The 14796-nt window shown below is 41.2% G+C and overlaps 1 protein-coding gene and 1 non-coding gene across 2 annotated transcripts; one reads left to right on the top strand and one right to left on the bottom strand.

Annotated features, from left to right (window-relative positions):
* Positions 1 to 262: 262 nt before the first annotated feature.
* LOC139415312 (glutaredoxin-related protein 5, mitochondrial-like) lies at positions 263 to 10639 on the bottom strand. Its single transcript, XM_071163352.1, has 2 exons — positions 10174 to 10639; positions 263 to 2829 (listed from the first exon to the last, which is right to left on the bottom strand). The coding sequence occupies exons 1-2, from the start codon at positions 10481 to 10483 to the stop codon at positions 2657 to 2659; spliced, it is 483 nt and encodes a 160-aa protein (XP_071019453.1). The 5' UTR covers positions 10484 to 10639; the 3' UTR covers positions 263 to 2656.
* Positions 10640 to 11179: 540 nt separating this feature from the next.
* LOC139415698 (small Cajal body-specific RNA 13) lies at positions 11180 to 11466 on the top strand. Its single transcript, XR_011634975.1, has one exon. It is a non-coding gene; the product is annotated as a small Cajal body-specific RNA 13 (non-coding RNA).
* Positions 11467 to 14796: the final 3330 nt, after the last annotated feature.

Raw genomic sequence — 14796 nt, 5'->3', positions numbered from 1 at the left:
ACTTCCGACTTCAACTGTATACTGAGAGAGCAGGTGGAGGTATAGGCCATATCGTCTCAAGTATTTCCCTTAGGCTAGATCATGTTACAGGCAGGGCACAGAGATCCCTAAAGCAACAACCAGCGCCTCTGGCAACAAAATGATAAGCAATTGTTTCAAGAGCAGTAGACATGTAAACCAACTTCAAAATACTTTACCCATATCCTGAAAAGCACCTGAGAGTGCAACATAATCCAAAATAGGAATTTCCAGGACACTGCCATTTGTGTTGTAAAATATTTAATTGATCAAATACATATATCCTTTAAATGTAAAATATATTAAATATACAGTGTACTACATGAGCATTAGATAATACATGTATGTAAGCAGCAGGTGAAAATGTATTGATTGTCATGAAGTAGGGCCCTGTTTTGAATACATTAAAACGTGTAACCTCCCATACTTCCTTCCTTGACATGACTACTGAGTTGACAAATTAGACAAGACAAAAAGCAAGGTACCCATCACATTACTTTCCCCTTCTCTAATTAAATACCGGTAAGTGAACATCTTGAGGAAGAAAGAAAAGAGGAAGTGGATTATTGCGTTTGAGCGGACCTACAAATGCTTCAGTGAAAATAAGCGTGAGATACTATATTTGAAAACTTAACATATACAGTGCCTTCAGAAAGTATTCATACCTCTCGACTTATTCCAAATTTTGTTACAGCCCGAATTCAAAATGGATTTTAGTTTTTTCCCCTTTAACCATCTACACACAATACCCCATAATGACAAAGTGAAAACATGTAAAAATGTAAAAATGTATTGAATATGAAATACAGAAATCTCATTTACACAAGTATTCACACCAGAGTCAATACGTCTTAGTATCATCTCTGCACACCTGGATTGGTCAATAATTGCACATTAATCTTTTAAAAATTCTTCCAGCTCTGTCAAGTTGGTTGTTGATCATTACTAGACAGCCATGTTCAAGTCTTGCCATATATTTTGAAGCCTATTTAAGTCAAAACTGTAAATAGGCCATACAGGAACATTCAATGTGGTCTTGGTAAGCAAATCCAGTGTATATTTGGCCTCGTGTTTTAGGGTACTGTCCTGCTGAAAGATGAATTTGCCTCCCAGTGTCTGTTGGAAAGCAGACTAAACCAGATTTTACTCTCAAATTTTGCATGTGTTTAGCTCTACTGTTTATTTTTTACCTTAAAACTCCCTCGTCCTTGACGATGACAAGCATACCCATAACATGATGCAGAGACCACCATGCTTGAAAATATGAAGAGTGGTACTCAGTGATTTGTTGTGCTTGCCCGAAACATAACATTTTGTATTCAGGATATTTCCTGACCAGTTATTGAAGTTTTACTTTAGTGCCTTATTGCAAACAGGATGCATGTTTTGGAATATTTGTATTCGGTACAGGCTTCCTTTTCACCATGGCATTTAGGCTAGTATGTGGAGTAACGACAATATTGTTGATCCATCCTCAGTAGCGGAGTTAGGAAGGACCCTGTATCTTTGTAGTGACTGGGAGTATTGATATACCATCCAACATGTAATTAATAACTTCACCATGCTCAAAGGAATATTCAATGTCTGTGTTAACATTTTTTTTTACCCATCATAGGTACCATTCTTTGAAGGGCATTGGAAAACCTCCCTGGCCATTGTGGTTGAATCTGTGTTTGAAATTCACTGCTCGACTGAGGGACCTTACAGATAATTGTGTTAGAAGTACAGAGATGAGGTCGTCATTCAAAGATCATGTTAAACACTATTATTACACAGTGAGTCAATGCAACCGAAGAAATGTTTTACTCCTGAATGTATTTAGGCTTACCATGAAGGGGTTGAATACATTTCAGCTTTTTATTTTGTAAAATTGTCTAAAAACATAATTCCACTTTGACATTATGGGGTATTGTGTGTAATCCAGTGACACAAAATCTTAATTGAATCCATTTTAAATTCAGTCGGTAACAACTAAATGTAGAAAAAGTTGAGGGGTGTGGATACTTTCTGAAGGCACTGTACAGGCAGTGGGTTTTGGAGGTATCATATGGGTGTTGGTTTGACATCTCATATCCTAGTCACCTGAGGGCAGTTTGTTCTTCAGCAGGTTCTATAGTATCACACACACCTTCTTACAGGGCTTGTGGAAGGGACACTGGGGCTCAGCCACCACTTCAAATGCCCAATCCCAAATCAACCCTTAGCCCCTATCCCCCTAGGCTCTTGTGTAGATCTGAAATTACTGGACATGTAGCTTAGTGTTTAAGAGCGTTGGGCCAGTAACCGAAAGGTTGCTTGTTTGAATCCCCGATTCAACTTAGTGAAAAATCTGTCTGTGCCCTTGAGCAAGGCTCTTCACTATAAATGCTCCTTAAGTCGCTGTGGATAAGAGTGTCTGCTAAATGACTAAAATGTATGTAACAACATTCGAGTAGCTCTACCTTGCCAATGTCTTTGGAGAACTTTCACAATGTGGCTTACAAGGTGGAGCGTCCCCTATATGGCTTACAAGTATATCTAACCAATTTTCTCAGATCTACACAAGTGCAGGGTTAACGGGCCTAAAAGTCAACCAGAGACTGGGCAATACAGTCCACCTCTAGCTTTCTCTGGACTGGACATCGACCGACGGGTTTGTCTACTTGGATTCCTTTTCGGCGTCCACCAGTGCAGAGCGGATCCCCAGTTTCTGGAGCTCCTCTACCAGGTCTCCGTTCTGGTGCATCTGTAGGAAGATGTCACAGCCGCCCACAAACTCGCCATTTAAGAAGATTTGTGGGATTGTGGGCCAGTTGGAGAAGTCCTTCACTCCTGTAAGAAAGACACATAATTAGAGTTCACATGTGTAACAATTACCAATATCCATCCAACACTTCCATTATGTTTAAAGTAGAGGTCGACCGATTAATCGGCATTGCCTATTAATTAGGGCCGATTTTCAAGTTTTCATAACAAATCGGGATTTTTGGACGCCGATTATGGCCGATTACATTGCACTCCACGAGGAGACTGCGTGGCAGGCTGACCACCTGTTACGCGAATGCAGCAAGGAGCCAAGGTAAGTTGCTAGCTAGCATTAAACTTATCTTATTAAAAACAATCAATCTTCACAAAATCACAAGTTAACTAACTACACATGGTTGATGATATTACTAGTTTAACTAGCTTGTCCTGCGTTGCAATAATCAATGCGGTGCCTGTTAATTTATCATTGAATTACAGCCTACTTCGCCAAACGGGTGATGATTTAACACGCGCATTCGCGAAAAAAGCACCGTCGTTGGACCAATGTACCTAACCATAAACATCAATGCCTTTCTTAAAATCTAGTATATCATTTTAAACCTGCATATTTAGTTAAAAGAAATTCATGTTAGCAGGCAATATTATCTAGGGAAATTGTGGTACTTCTCTTGCGTTCTGTGCAAGCAGTGTCCGGGTATATGCAGCAGTTTGGGCCGCCTGGCTCGTTGCGAACTATGTGAAGACTATTTCTTCCTAACAAAGACTTTAATTTGCCAGAATTTAACATAATTATGACATAACATTGAAAGTTGTGCAATGTAACAGCAATATTTAGACTTATGGATGCCACCCATTCGATAAAATACGGAACGGTTCTGTATTTTACTGAAAGAATAAATGTTTTGTTTTCAAAATGATAGGTCATTAATATGGTCAAATCTGGAAACTAAGGCTCATAAATTTGTGTGTGTTTATTATATTATAATTAAGTCTATGATTAGATATTTGATAGAGCAGTCTGACTGAGCGGTGGTAGGCAGCAGCAGGCTCGTAAGCATTCATTCAAACAGCACTTTCCTGCGTTTGCCAGCAGCTCTTCGCAATGCTTAAAGCACAGCGCTGTTTATGACTATCAACTCCTGAGATTAGGCTGGCAATACTATAGTGCCTATTAGAACATTCAATAGTCAAAGGTATATTTAATACAAATGGTATAGAGAGAAATAGTCCTATAATTCCTACAACCCAAAACTTCTTACCTGGGAATATGGAAGACTCATGTTAAAAGGAACCACCAGCTTTCATATGTTCTCTTGTTATGAGCAAGGAACTTAAATGTTAGCTTTTTTACATGGCACATATTGCACTTCTACTTTCTTCTCCAACACTGTGCTTTTGCAATATTTAAATCAAATTGAACATGTTTCATTATTTATTTGAGACTAAATCGATTTTTATTGATGTATTATATTAAGTTCAAATAAAAGTGTTCATTCAGTATTGTTGTAATTGTCATTATTACAAATACATATATACAAAACAATTATAAAATTCGGGCAATTAATCGGTATCGGCTTTTTTTGGTCCTCCAATAATCGGCATCAGCTCTGAAAAATCAGAATCGGTCGACCTCTATTTTAACGTTTTAAATGTCACATGCACAAGTACACCGAAATGCCTTTCTTTCTAAACCCAACAATGCTGTAATCAATAATACTAAAAATAACATTAAAAAAAAGGTAGAACAAGAACACATGAGAAATAAAAATAAGAACACACGAACCAAGCAAGCTATATACAGTTGTAAAACAGCATTTACAATGTGCAGGGATACTGGAGCAATAGAGGTAGATATTTAAGGTGACTAGGCATCAGGATATGAGATAAACAGAGTAGCAGCCGCTTATATGATGATTGTATGTATGTGAGTGTGTGTGAGCGTGTGTAGAGTCAGTATAAATGTGTGTGCATGTTGTGTTTGAGCAAATGGAGTGTGTGTCGTTGTGTCAGTGTGCGCGAGTGTGTAGAGTTCTGTGAGTATGCATAGAGACAGTGCAAAAAAGTGTCAACTGATAGTCTGTGTAGCCATTTTGAAAGCTATTCAGCAGTCTTGTGACTTGGGGATAGAAGCTGTTCAGGAGCCAGTTGATGTCAGACTTGATGCACCAGAGAAAATTGTCTATTGGGTGGCTGGAGCCTAACGATTTGCCGGGCCTTCCTTTCACACCGCCTGATTTAGCGGTCCTAGATGGCAGGGGGCTTGGCCCCAGTGATGTCCTGGGCTGTCCACACCACCCTTTGTAGGGCCCATTCCAAACCTTTCATGCCTTATTCACGACTGTGCACGTGTGTGGACTCCTTGGTCTTACTGACGTTGAGGGAGAGGTTGTGGTTGATGTGTGCCATAATCAGCCTTTTAAAGTACTTCATGATTACAGATGTCCGTGCTACAGGGTGGTAGTCATTGTGGCATGAAGCCTTAGTGTTCTTGGGAACAGGAATGATTGTGGTCAGTTTAAGACGTGGGGATTACAGAGATAAAGAGAGGTTGAAAATGACCGTAAATATGCCTGCCAGCTATTCTGCACATGCTCTGAGAACGCACCCTGGAATTACCGTCCAGCCCCGCGGCCTTGAGTGTTGATGTAACAGGGTTATATTGGTGATTCCCCTTGCCACTTTATTGTTAAGCCAATGGGTTTTTGATTTTTAGTTTTGTCTTGCCTTCACCTACTCAACATGGCATCTTATTGGCTGGTTTGTGTAGCTTGCTTACGAGGGAGGATGTTTCAGTTAGAATCGTCCCAGTGAACAAGCACCAAACCAGCGGTAAGTTGTTGGTTGCAAAGCACTGTACGTCAAAAGTGACTTTTATACTCCCAAGTGATGATTTCAATGTACAATTTATATCAATTTTTTGTAAATATTATTCGAACATCACACATAAGATGCAGCGTTTTTTGGAGAATATTTGTTGTGCATTTTGTTGTAAAGAATTCCCGCTAATACTAGCTAGCAACTTACTGTGTCTGGTGGGGGGGTTCATATATTTTGTACAGTGCGTGAGTGCAGAGTTGGATGGTGAGCCATGCATTTTGTGCTGTTCCTATCAGGAACATTGTTAAAGATATAATCTTGTAATTGTATTATTTTGGTAACTACATCCCCAGTGAACATGCACCAAACCAGCGTGCGTAGGTGCAGAGTTGGATGGTGAGCCGTGCATTGCACGACGTGCAATTTTGTGCTGTTTCGATCAGAATAAATCTCCATGACTGGTGCTACAAGTTGGAGTTTGTGTCGATAATTGATTGTACACAACGCAAGAAGAGTACTGTTACATTGACATGATTTAAGACCTTACTCACGACGGCCTCAGAGTGAGATCAGCCTCTAGGTTGGTGGTGGCCTTCACGCACATCGTCGCTGATGCATTTCCTAACAAAGCCAGGGACGAGGTGGTTAGTTTGTCGATGTTATCGGCAGAGTATCTGAACATATTCCAATCAGCCATGGAATAATGTCTAATTCTGATTACCATTTCTCAACAAAGCGAATCACGGGTACTTCCTGTTTGAGGGTCTGCTTGTAAAAAAGGAAGCAGGAGTACGGAGTCATGATCTGATTTGCCGATATGGAGGACCTTGTATGCTTGCTTGTGGGTAGAGTAACAGTGGACTTTGTCGCCCCTATTGGCGAAGGGGACCTGTTAATGGAAATTGGGAATCAAGCGTCTTAATGACGCAGAAATAAATTACTAGCAACAAGGAAGGCAGCCTGGCGGAAGCGGATGTTCTGTTTGAATTAGATGACGTGTCGAGCATAGATGACAGTGAGAAGAATTGGATTACACTGGTGAATGCAAAAGGAGATGATAGTGGAGACTAGAGGTCGACCGATTAATCGGAATGGACGATTAATTAGGGCCAATTTCAAGTTTTCATAACAATCGGAAATTGGTATTTTTGGGCGCCAAGTTTTTTTTATACCTTTATTTAACTAAGCAAGTCAGGTAAGAACACATTCTTATTTTCAATGACTGCCTAGGAACGGTGGGTTAACTGCCTTGTTCAGGGGCAGAACGACAGATTTTCACCTTGTCAGCTCGGGGGATCCATTATCGCAACCTTACAATAAACTGGTCCAACGCAATAACGACCTGCATCTCTCTCCTCTCCACAAGGAGACTGCCTGTTACCCGAATGCAGTAAGCCAAGGTAAGTTGCAAGCTAGCATTAAACTTATCTTATAAAAAACAATCAATCATAACCACTAGTTAACTACACATGATTGATGATATTACTAGATATTATCTAGCGTGTCCTGTGTTTCATATAATCTGTCTGAGCATACAAGCACACAAGTATCTAAGTATCTGACTGAGCGGTGGTAGGCATAGGCAGGCGCGTAAATTCACATTCATTCGAACAGCACTTTCGTGCGTTTTGCCAGCAGCTCTTCGTTGTGCGTCAAGCATTGCGCTGTTTATGACTTCAAGCCTATCAACTCCCGAGATGAGGCTGGTGTAACCGAAGTGAAATGGCTAGCTAGTTAGCGCGCGCTAATAGTGTTTCAAACATCACTCGCTCTGCGCCTTCTAGTAGTTGTTCCCCTTGCTCTGCTTCGATGGTGGCTGTTGTCGTTGTGTTGCTGGTTCGAGCCCAGGGAGGAGCGAGGAGAGGGACGGAAGCTATACTGTTACACTGGCAATACTAAAGCGCCTATAAGAACATCCAATAGTCAAAAGTTAATGAAATACAAATGGTATAGGGGGAAACAGTCCTATAATTCCTATTATAACTACAACCTAAAACTTCTTACCTGGGAATATTGAAGACTCATGTTAAAAGGAACCACCAGCTTTCATTTGTTCTCATATTCTGAGCAAGGAACTGAAACGTTAGCTTTCTTACATAGCACATATTGCACTTTTACTTTCTTCTCCAACACTTTGTTTTTGCATTATTTAAACAAAATTGAACGTTTCATTATTTGCCGGAGGCTAAATTGGTTTTATTGATGTATTATACTAAGTTAAAATAAGTGTTCATTCAGTATTGTAGTAATTATCATTATTACAAATAAAAACAAATAAAAAATTGTCTGATTAATCAGTATCGGCTTTTTTGGTCCTCCAATAATCTGTATCAGCGTTGAAAAATCATAAATCGGTCGACCTCTAGTGGAAACTAGTAAATCCAAACCTAGTTTTAAGTATTTTTGGTTGGAATAAGTTTTTTTGAATCGATATTGTTACCTGGGAGATTCATTTGAAGTCACTATTAAAATTGTAGGTGTGTTGGATAAGGTGGCGTCGATGAGAATAACAAGAAGCGGGCTTTTTTTAAAATTTTCATTTCTATGAAACAGAAGGAGCGCGTTTTGTGCATCAAGAAGATGTCGGATTGGAATGTATCCTGTGTGGCTCTTCGAATCAGGGCGCCTATTAAAAGGTGTTTTGTCTGGGGTGGGGCTAGAAGTAAATGCAAAGTATATACGTGAAGAGTGGGATCAAGTTGTTGGTGCAACTGGTAGACGGAGTGAGGAAGCCCACTTCATCCATTCCATTGTTTCTCCCTTATGTGTATTTGGGTTATATGAGATTCCCTGTGAGTGCCTTCGTGCCCAAACCCATGCAATGACAAATGTCAATTATTTGGTCATGTGTATGTAGACAGGAGGAATATTATATGCCAGCTGAGCCTAAATGCTGCAATTGTGGTGGTGAACATGCACCTGCATTTCTGAAGTGTCCTGTTAGGGTGAAGGAGACAGAAGTGGCAAGAATAAGGTCTGTCCAGAATGTCTCCTATCCGGAGGCATTGAGAAGAGTAGAAGAAAGGCATGAAGTTGAAGAAGTAATGGTAGTAAGAATAGAGACAAGATGGTTCCTGACATGTTGCATGTTACGGTGGACTTTGTTTGCATTTATTACTTTGGTTATACACTGCACAGCGCAAACAGAGGGGGAAACAGAGAAAATAGACATCATTGTGAGTGCGGCTGAGCGTTTTTTGGGACTCAGGGACTTTGCTGCAGAGGCATTACAAGGAATCCTGTCGATGAATGCTCGGTCCTCACAGGCAGCTGGTGTAAGGATGTGATTTGAATGTGACTGAAGGAGTGGGATGGTTTCAATATCCCATACAGTAGGTGGTGGCAAAACACCAATAGGTGTAGTCTGCCATAAAACTTAAAAGAAGAAGTTAACCTCCGGGTGCAAGCTTTCCTATTTATTTATAGCCTTGTACAGTTTGTTAGTGCCAGCTTGCCAGCTTGCCAGCTTGTCATTTGTCATGCCCCGAGGTGGAATGTAAACAACAGTCATGATAACAGCTGAAAACTCCCTCGGTAGGTAGAAGGGTCGGCATTTGACCATCAGGCATACCAAGATGGGTGAACAATGGGTCAAGACTTACATTGCCGTTTCAATTACAACAAATGGTGTGTTGACTCGAGCGCAAACTCCTCCCCATGGGGTTTATCTTGTTTCAGAAAAGCAGAGAATATTGCAGTTACAAGAGTCCTGTTGGTGGCTAATCCGCGATCAGAGGTCATCCATGTTATTATCACGTGATTGGCCAATAAAATGGAGGGAGGAGGTGGCCGGTTTTACCTTAACCTCGAAGGGACTCCTCCTCTCTTGCCTCTAACGCCTGCGTTTCCTCTTGGATACTCCGAAAATTGGGTAGGAATTACAGAAAGAGTCGAAGTCTGAATTGAGTTAAGTAACTGCCGATCTGATGTTCAAAAGTTATTGTCGGTTCTAAGAAATGATAGCGGATACATTGCGTGAAAATAAAGTATCAATAAATAGCTAAATAATCACAAATTAGCTAAATTGGGTCGGAGCTCGCAAAACGGCTGCTCTACAGTACGGCACCATATTTAGGTTTATGTCCCAATTTCAGCAGTGTGGCCGGTGTTGCAAGATGAATCTACCACAACTGACACACTCATGTTGGAAGTAGGCATTTCCCTATGTTCAGGCTGCTACACAATGTCTCTCCTAGACCCATTGAATAGCAACAGCCATGGTAAACATGAAGAATACTATCCTAGTCACTGAAATTGCTACAAAAAGCCTAATAAAATGTCAGTGCATGAGTCGTCTTAACGTTGACATGAACCGCGCCCTCTTTGTCCTGCTGTAGAACACAGATAAAACTGTGTGAACCTACAATAGCATTTTAAAAGGCGCACAACTACTTTTGGACAAGGTGATGTAGCATACACATCTATAGATTAGTCATTTTACTGAAACCATTTCTATTAAGAAGTTCAAATATCAGGCGAGATAAAAAATAAAAAACACAAAAAACAAGTAGGCTAGTACTGTAGGATAGGAAGTAAAAAGTGACAGTAGCTATAGCTTACGTTATAGCTGTAACGGTAGCTAGCTGTACTGACCTTGTCTGAGATCCTGGTCATCCAACACGTTATATGCAGCATATTCATTCACACCATGCATCCTCAAGATCTGAACCACGGCATTACTGAAGCCACACATCGGCTGGGCAGGCGTCCCTTTCATAAACACCACCACCTTGTCTTTTTTCACCATATCGCCAAGATCTTTCTGTAAGGGCGCCGAACACATGAGCCGGGCCGAAGACTTCAATGTTGGCAATGACACATTTTGTCCATCAACTTGCCTCGGTAGATAAACCGACGAACTCAGCCGAAAACAGCGAACAGTTGACCGAATTAGGTTGTTCATGGTTTTCGTTAGACTTTAGCAAAATGTTGTGTTGAATTATAGACAGACAGACAGCAACACAGTTTAGCCAAAGACAGTACAAACTCTATGGGTTTTTTAGTTCAGTTCAGGCGCAAACATCCACCTCAATGTGCCAAGATGGAAGCAACTACATCTGAGCGTTGATTGGACAGCATAAATTCCGACACGTTTGCCATTGGTTCACGTAAACGGCAATAAAAGTCGTTACACAAGTGTGGGTAAAGAAATAACTTAAGAAAACAATTTATTTAATAATACTTATTACTTAGATCATTTTTAAACAGAATCGTCTAACAATTTGTAATTCTTAAACGTTTTAACGTAATATGTGAAAATAAGATTCCGGTTATACGACGTCATTAGGGGCTTCCGCTTCCGGTAAAGCAGAACAATTTAAACGAAGATTGAAGAGAGGAGCCATGCATGCATACATTCAACACGGGTTTGTAACATTTTATGAGGAGCTCTATACTAGTTGTATTGCTATGAAAACGGGGCTTTATATATTTTCACAACACAAGTTGATGAGAAAGTTTGGGGTTTGTTTGTGAGTATGTAGGTAGCTAGCTATAGGTAAGTATTGGGGCGTATTCATTACGCCGATTCTAGGGGGGGGGCTGAATATTAGTTTAGGGCCTGTCTTGCTGGTCGTGTAACATGCTAAAGATGCACAGTCATTTGCAACCTTGTGACATACTCTTGCAAGGACAATTGCTTGTGGCGAAACAAGGTTGCATAAATTAAAATAAGGAAGCTAAGGCGTGACTTCTGGAGGTTCAGGAGTTTCACGTGCGATGTTCCTTGGACAGATTCTCTACGGAGAACCCTGCTTTCCACGGTGGTGACGGAACCACATGTACCCTCACCTTTCTTGAAGCAGGAAGAAAAAGCCATTTGCGGTAACCAGACAATGTTTGCAAGGGGAAGATTTTCCTGTCATGCACTGTCGAGTTGCCACATTCTATTACTAGTATCTGTAAAGTTGGGATCCAGTCTCTGGCCCTCACTAGCTGTTTGCTGACCCAGATTTGTTATTCAATTACCTTTGTCATACTTTTTATAAACCCTGCTCTCTCTGTCTCTGTCTGTCTGTGTAGATCATGGTGGGTGTCAGAGTGGTCTCTCCTGTCCTTTAGGGATCCCTCACAGTGAAGTATGAGGATCAGAGTACAGCTGGACTGTGAAAGTCTGTTTCTCCTACCCAGTCAACAGAGAACATCTCCACAAGTTCACACACATCTATGGAAACGTTTTCACCTACTTCTGTAATCTGGATGAAGACACACACCACCCTCTGAAGCTGCTACCAGAGTATATGTCTGTACGTGTGGAACCTTTTTCAATAGTTACCTTCAGAATTGACTTCAGGTTACTTTTTTGCGTGCATTTTCTGAGGGCTTCTGAAATTGTCAAGTGTAATTATATTTATGCAAAACCTGTGCAGCAACATACTGTAGTTTTATGTTCCTCAGCTGTTAATCCAGATCAGAACGGTTTCTGTTCAGATTGACGTTTGCATTGTGTTTCTGATTAACATAAGTTTGAGATTTTCAACAAACAAGAGGCAGGGTCTATATATCTGCATATAAACTCCATTTTTTTCTTGTATAGATATAGTCTACAAGTTTGAATCCATGACCAAAGGTATGTGGACACATTCTCATCAAACAGCTTATTAGTCCCCTCCTTGCTGATTTAACAGCCTCAACTCTTCTAGGAAGGCTTTCTACTAGATGTAGAAACATTTCTGCAGGGACTTGCTTCCATTCAGTCACGAGCATTCTTGAGGTCAGGCTCTGTTGGGCGATTAGGCCTAGCTTGCCGTCAGCACTCTAATTCACACAAAGGTGTTCGACGAGGGTTACTGTAAGGGCTCTGCAGGCCAGTTAAGTTCTTCCACACCAATCTTGACAAACCATTTCTGTATGGGGCGGCAGGGTAGCCTAGTGGTTAGAGCGCTGGACTAGTAACCGAAAGGTTGCAAGTTCAAATCCCCGAGCTGACAAGGTACAAATCTGTCGTTCTGCCCTGAACTGGCAGAACTGTTCCTAGGCCGTCATTGAAAATATAAGAATTTGTTCTTAACTGACTTGCCTAGTTAAATACAAATAAATGGAGCTCGCCTTGTGCACAGGGGCATTGTCATTCTGAAACAGGAAAGGGCCTTCCCCAAACTTACCAGAAAGTGGGAACCACAGAATCATTCCAGAATGTCAAACATTGTATGCAGTAGAGGTAAGATTTCCCTTCTAGAACTAAGGGGTCTAGACCAAACATGTAAAACAACCCCAAACCATTATTCCTCATCGAAAATGGGGGCTTGTGGTGCTTTCCTGGCATCTGCCAAACGCAGTTAGACTGACATGGTGATTCAGCACTCCAGAAAATGCATTTCCCCCAATCCTGCCGAGTTTGGCATTGCGCATGATGCTCGTCCATGGAAACCCATTTCATGAAGCTCCCGTCGAACAGTTCTTCTGCAGATGTTGCGTCTAGAGGCAGGCCAGTGAGTGTTGCAACCGAAGACAGACTATAATTTTACGCGCTTGAGCTGTTGTTGCTCCTAGACATTTCCACTTCACAATAACAGCATTTACAGTTGACTGGGGCAGGCAGCTCTTGCATGAACTGACTTGTTGGATAGGTGGCATTCTATGACGATGCCATGTTGAAAGTAACTGAGCTCTTCAGTGAGGCTATTCCACTGCCAATGTCTGGCTATGGAGATTGGAAAATAAGTGGTTGCCAACTGAATGTGCTTCAAGCTAATTTGAATATTTTAATAGACCTTTCCTTGTTGATACCCAAATCTTTTTCCTCAAACGTTCTGTTTCCTATCACTCCTTGGCTTGATGAAATCTGATCTTTTTTTTATCAGATGGTGTTGAAGGGAGACAATCACATTCAATAAAATCAAACTTTAAAAAAATTGAGATTGTATTTTTATAGACTGTTATGGATATGCATTCACATTTGTCCTTATTTCATATTTATTGTGCATTGCACCATCATCTGTCCTTTCCTACTCTCTGCCCCCTTTACGGCACGGTAGTGTTCAAAACAGCCCATATGAAAACATTGCACGTTTTTATTTCAGTGTGAACTTTCTCTGCAGTGTCTGTGGTAATGGCAGAAGAATGGCACATCAAACATCTCTCAGGTGAGAGGGAAGCTATCCAGAAGACTTTCACCAGGCAGCTAAATATGCACTTGGACAGGGTTAGAGTTGAGGCACACCCTCTGAAACTACACTAACCAACTGTCTAGTCCACTTCAGTTGTCGTCCTGACATTGTATATTTAACATTGATGAGCTGAGTAGTGTGTCACTCAGGACCACTGTAGCGGAAAAAATTATCACATGTGGATCAAACAAATTTTTTTCTCCCATTGTGCCCTTTATCTGGAGATGGACCTGTTCACAGACACAGGGTGGCAGGGTCCTCATGGCTTTACTGGAGGAACTGGTAAGGATCCATCAGCCCTACTGTGTTGGTGGTCTAATATTGGCGATGTTTCACTGGAGGTGTTCTGATATAGGCCTACTGTACATTGTTTTGTTGTTACAGTAGCCTATGTTGTGTGTTCCCCACAGTAAACAAATGGCCTATCCCTTATTTATTGTGCCAGGTTTGTGGTGGTGCGTGACTTTGGGCAGAGCTGGTGCAGTGGCCTGTCCTTCCTGGCTCTGGTTAAGTCGATAGATCCGGGCCTAGTGGACATGAGTGACACACTGTCCAGAGAGCCCAGGGAGAATGTAGAGGAAGCCTTCAGGATAGCATGGCCTGGGGGATCCCACCACTACTGGAGCCTGACACCCTACAGAATGAACTCCCTTCTTGTTAATACACAGTGGAAACCAAGCATCTAGATGAGCCCAGTGGCTTTTGCTGCACAGCGATGTACTGTGTATCATCAGACACAGGTCTCTGCTTTGTAATATCTTGTTTATTTTTGCTAATAGATGTCACACACAGTACTCCAGATGAGCAGTCCATAACCTGTGTCCCAGTTCCTAGAAAACGATCCTGGACTGGATGAATGTCTAATTGTTCCACACTACGCTATTCTTTCAAATGTTGCTTTACCAACCATTTACATGTATAGGGCAATATTCTTTAGAAGCCAAGACAGTGGCTCTTAATAAAATACAGCAATAAGGGCTTCTTTCAATTATTATGTTTGTTTTCCAATAGGACAGTGCATCTGACTTTGACATGAGCGTAATCCGGTTCAGAGACAATACTAACCAACACCAGAGAGCACTGTCCCCAACCCTGACCAGACCCCTGA

This window comes from Oncorhynchus clarkii, chromosome 8 (genome assembly GCF_045791955.1).
Source record: "Oncorhynchus clarkii lewisi isolate Uvic-CL-2024 chromosome 8, UVic_Ocla_1.0, whole genome shotgun sequence".
Taxonomy (NCBI): Eukaryota; Metazoa; Chordata; class Actinopteri; order Salmoniformes; family Salmonidae; genus Oncorhynchus; species Oncorhynchus clarkii.
The sequence above is the reverse complement of the archived record's forward strand: the minus strand, read 5'-3'. Positions and strand labels throughout refer to the sequence as shown.

Bases quoted from the DNA above. Each gene is read 5' to 3' on its own strand.
- LOC139415312 (XM_071163352.1), bottom strand. From the start codon at position 10,483: ATGAACAACCTAATTCGGTCAACTGTTCGCTGTTTTCGGCTGAGTTCG. The intron at 2,830-10,173 runs GTCAGTACAGCT...TCTTTCTTACAG, and splicing joins TGACCAGGATCTCAGACAAG to GAGTGAAGGACTTCTCCAAC.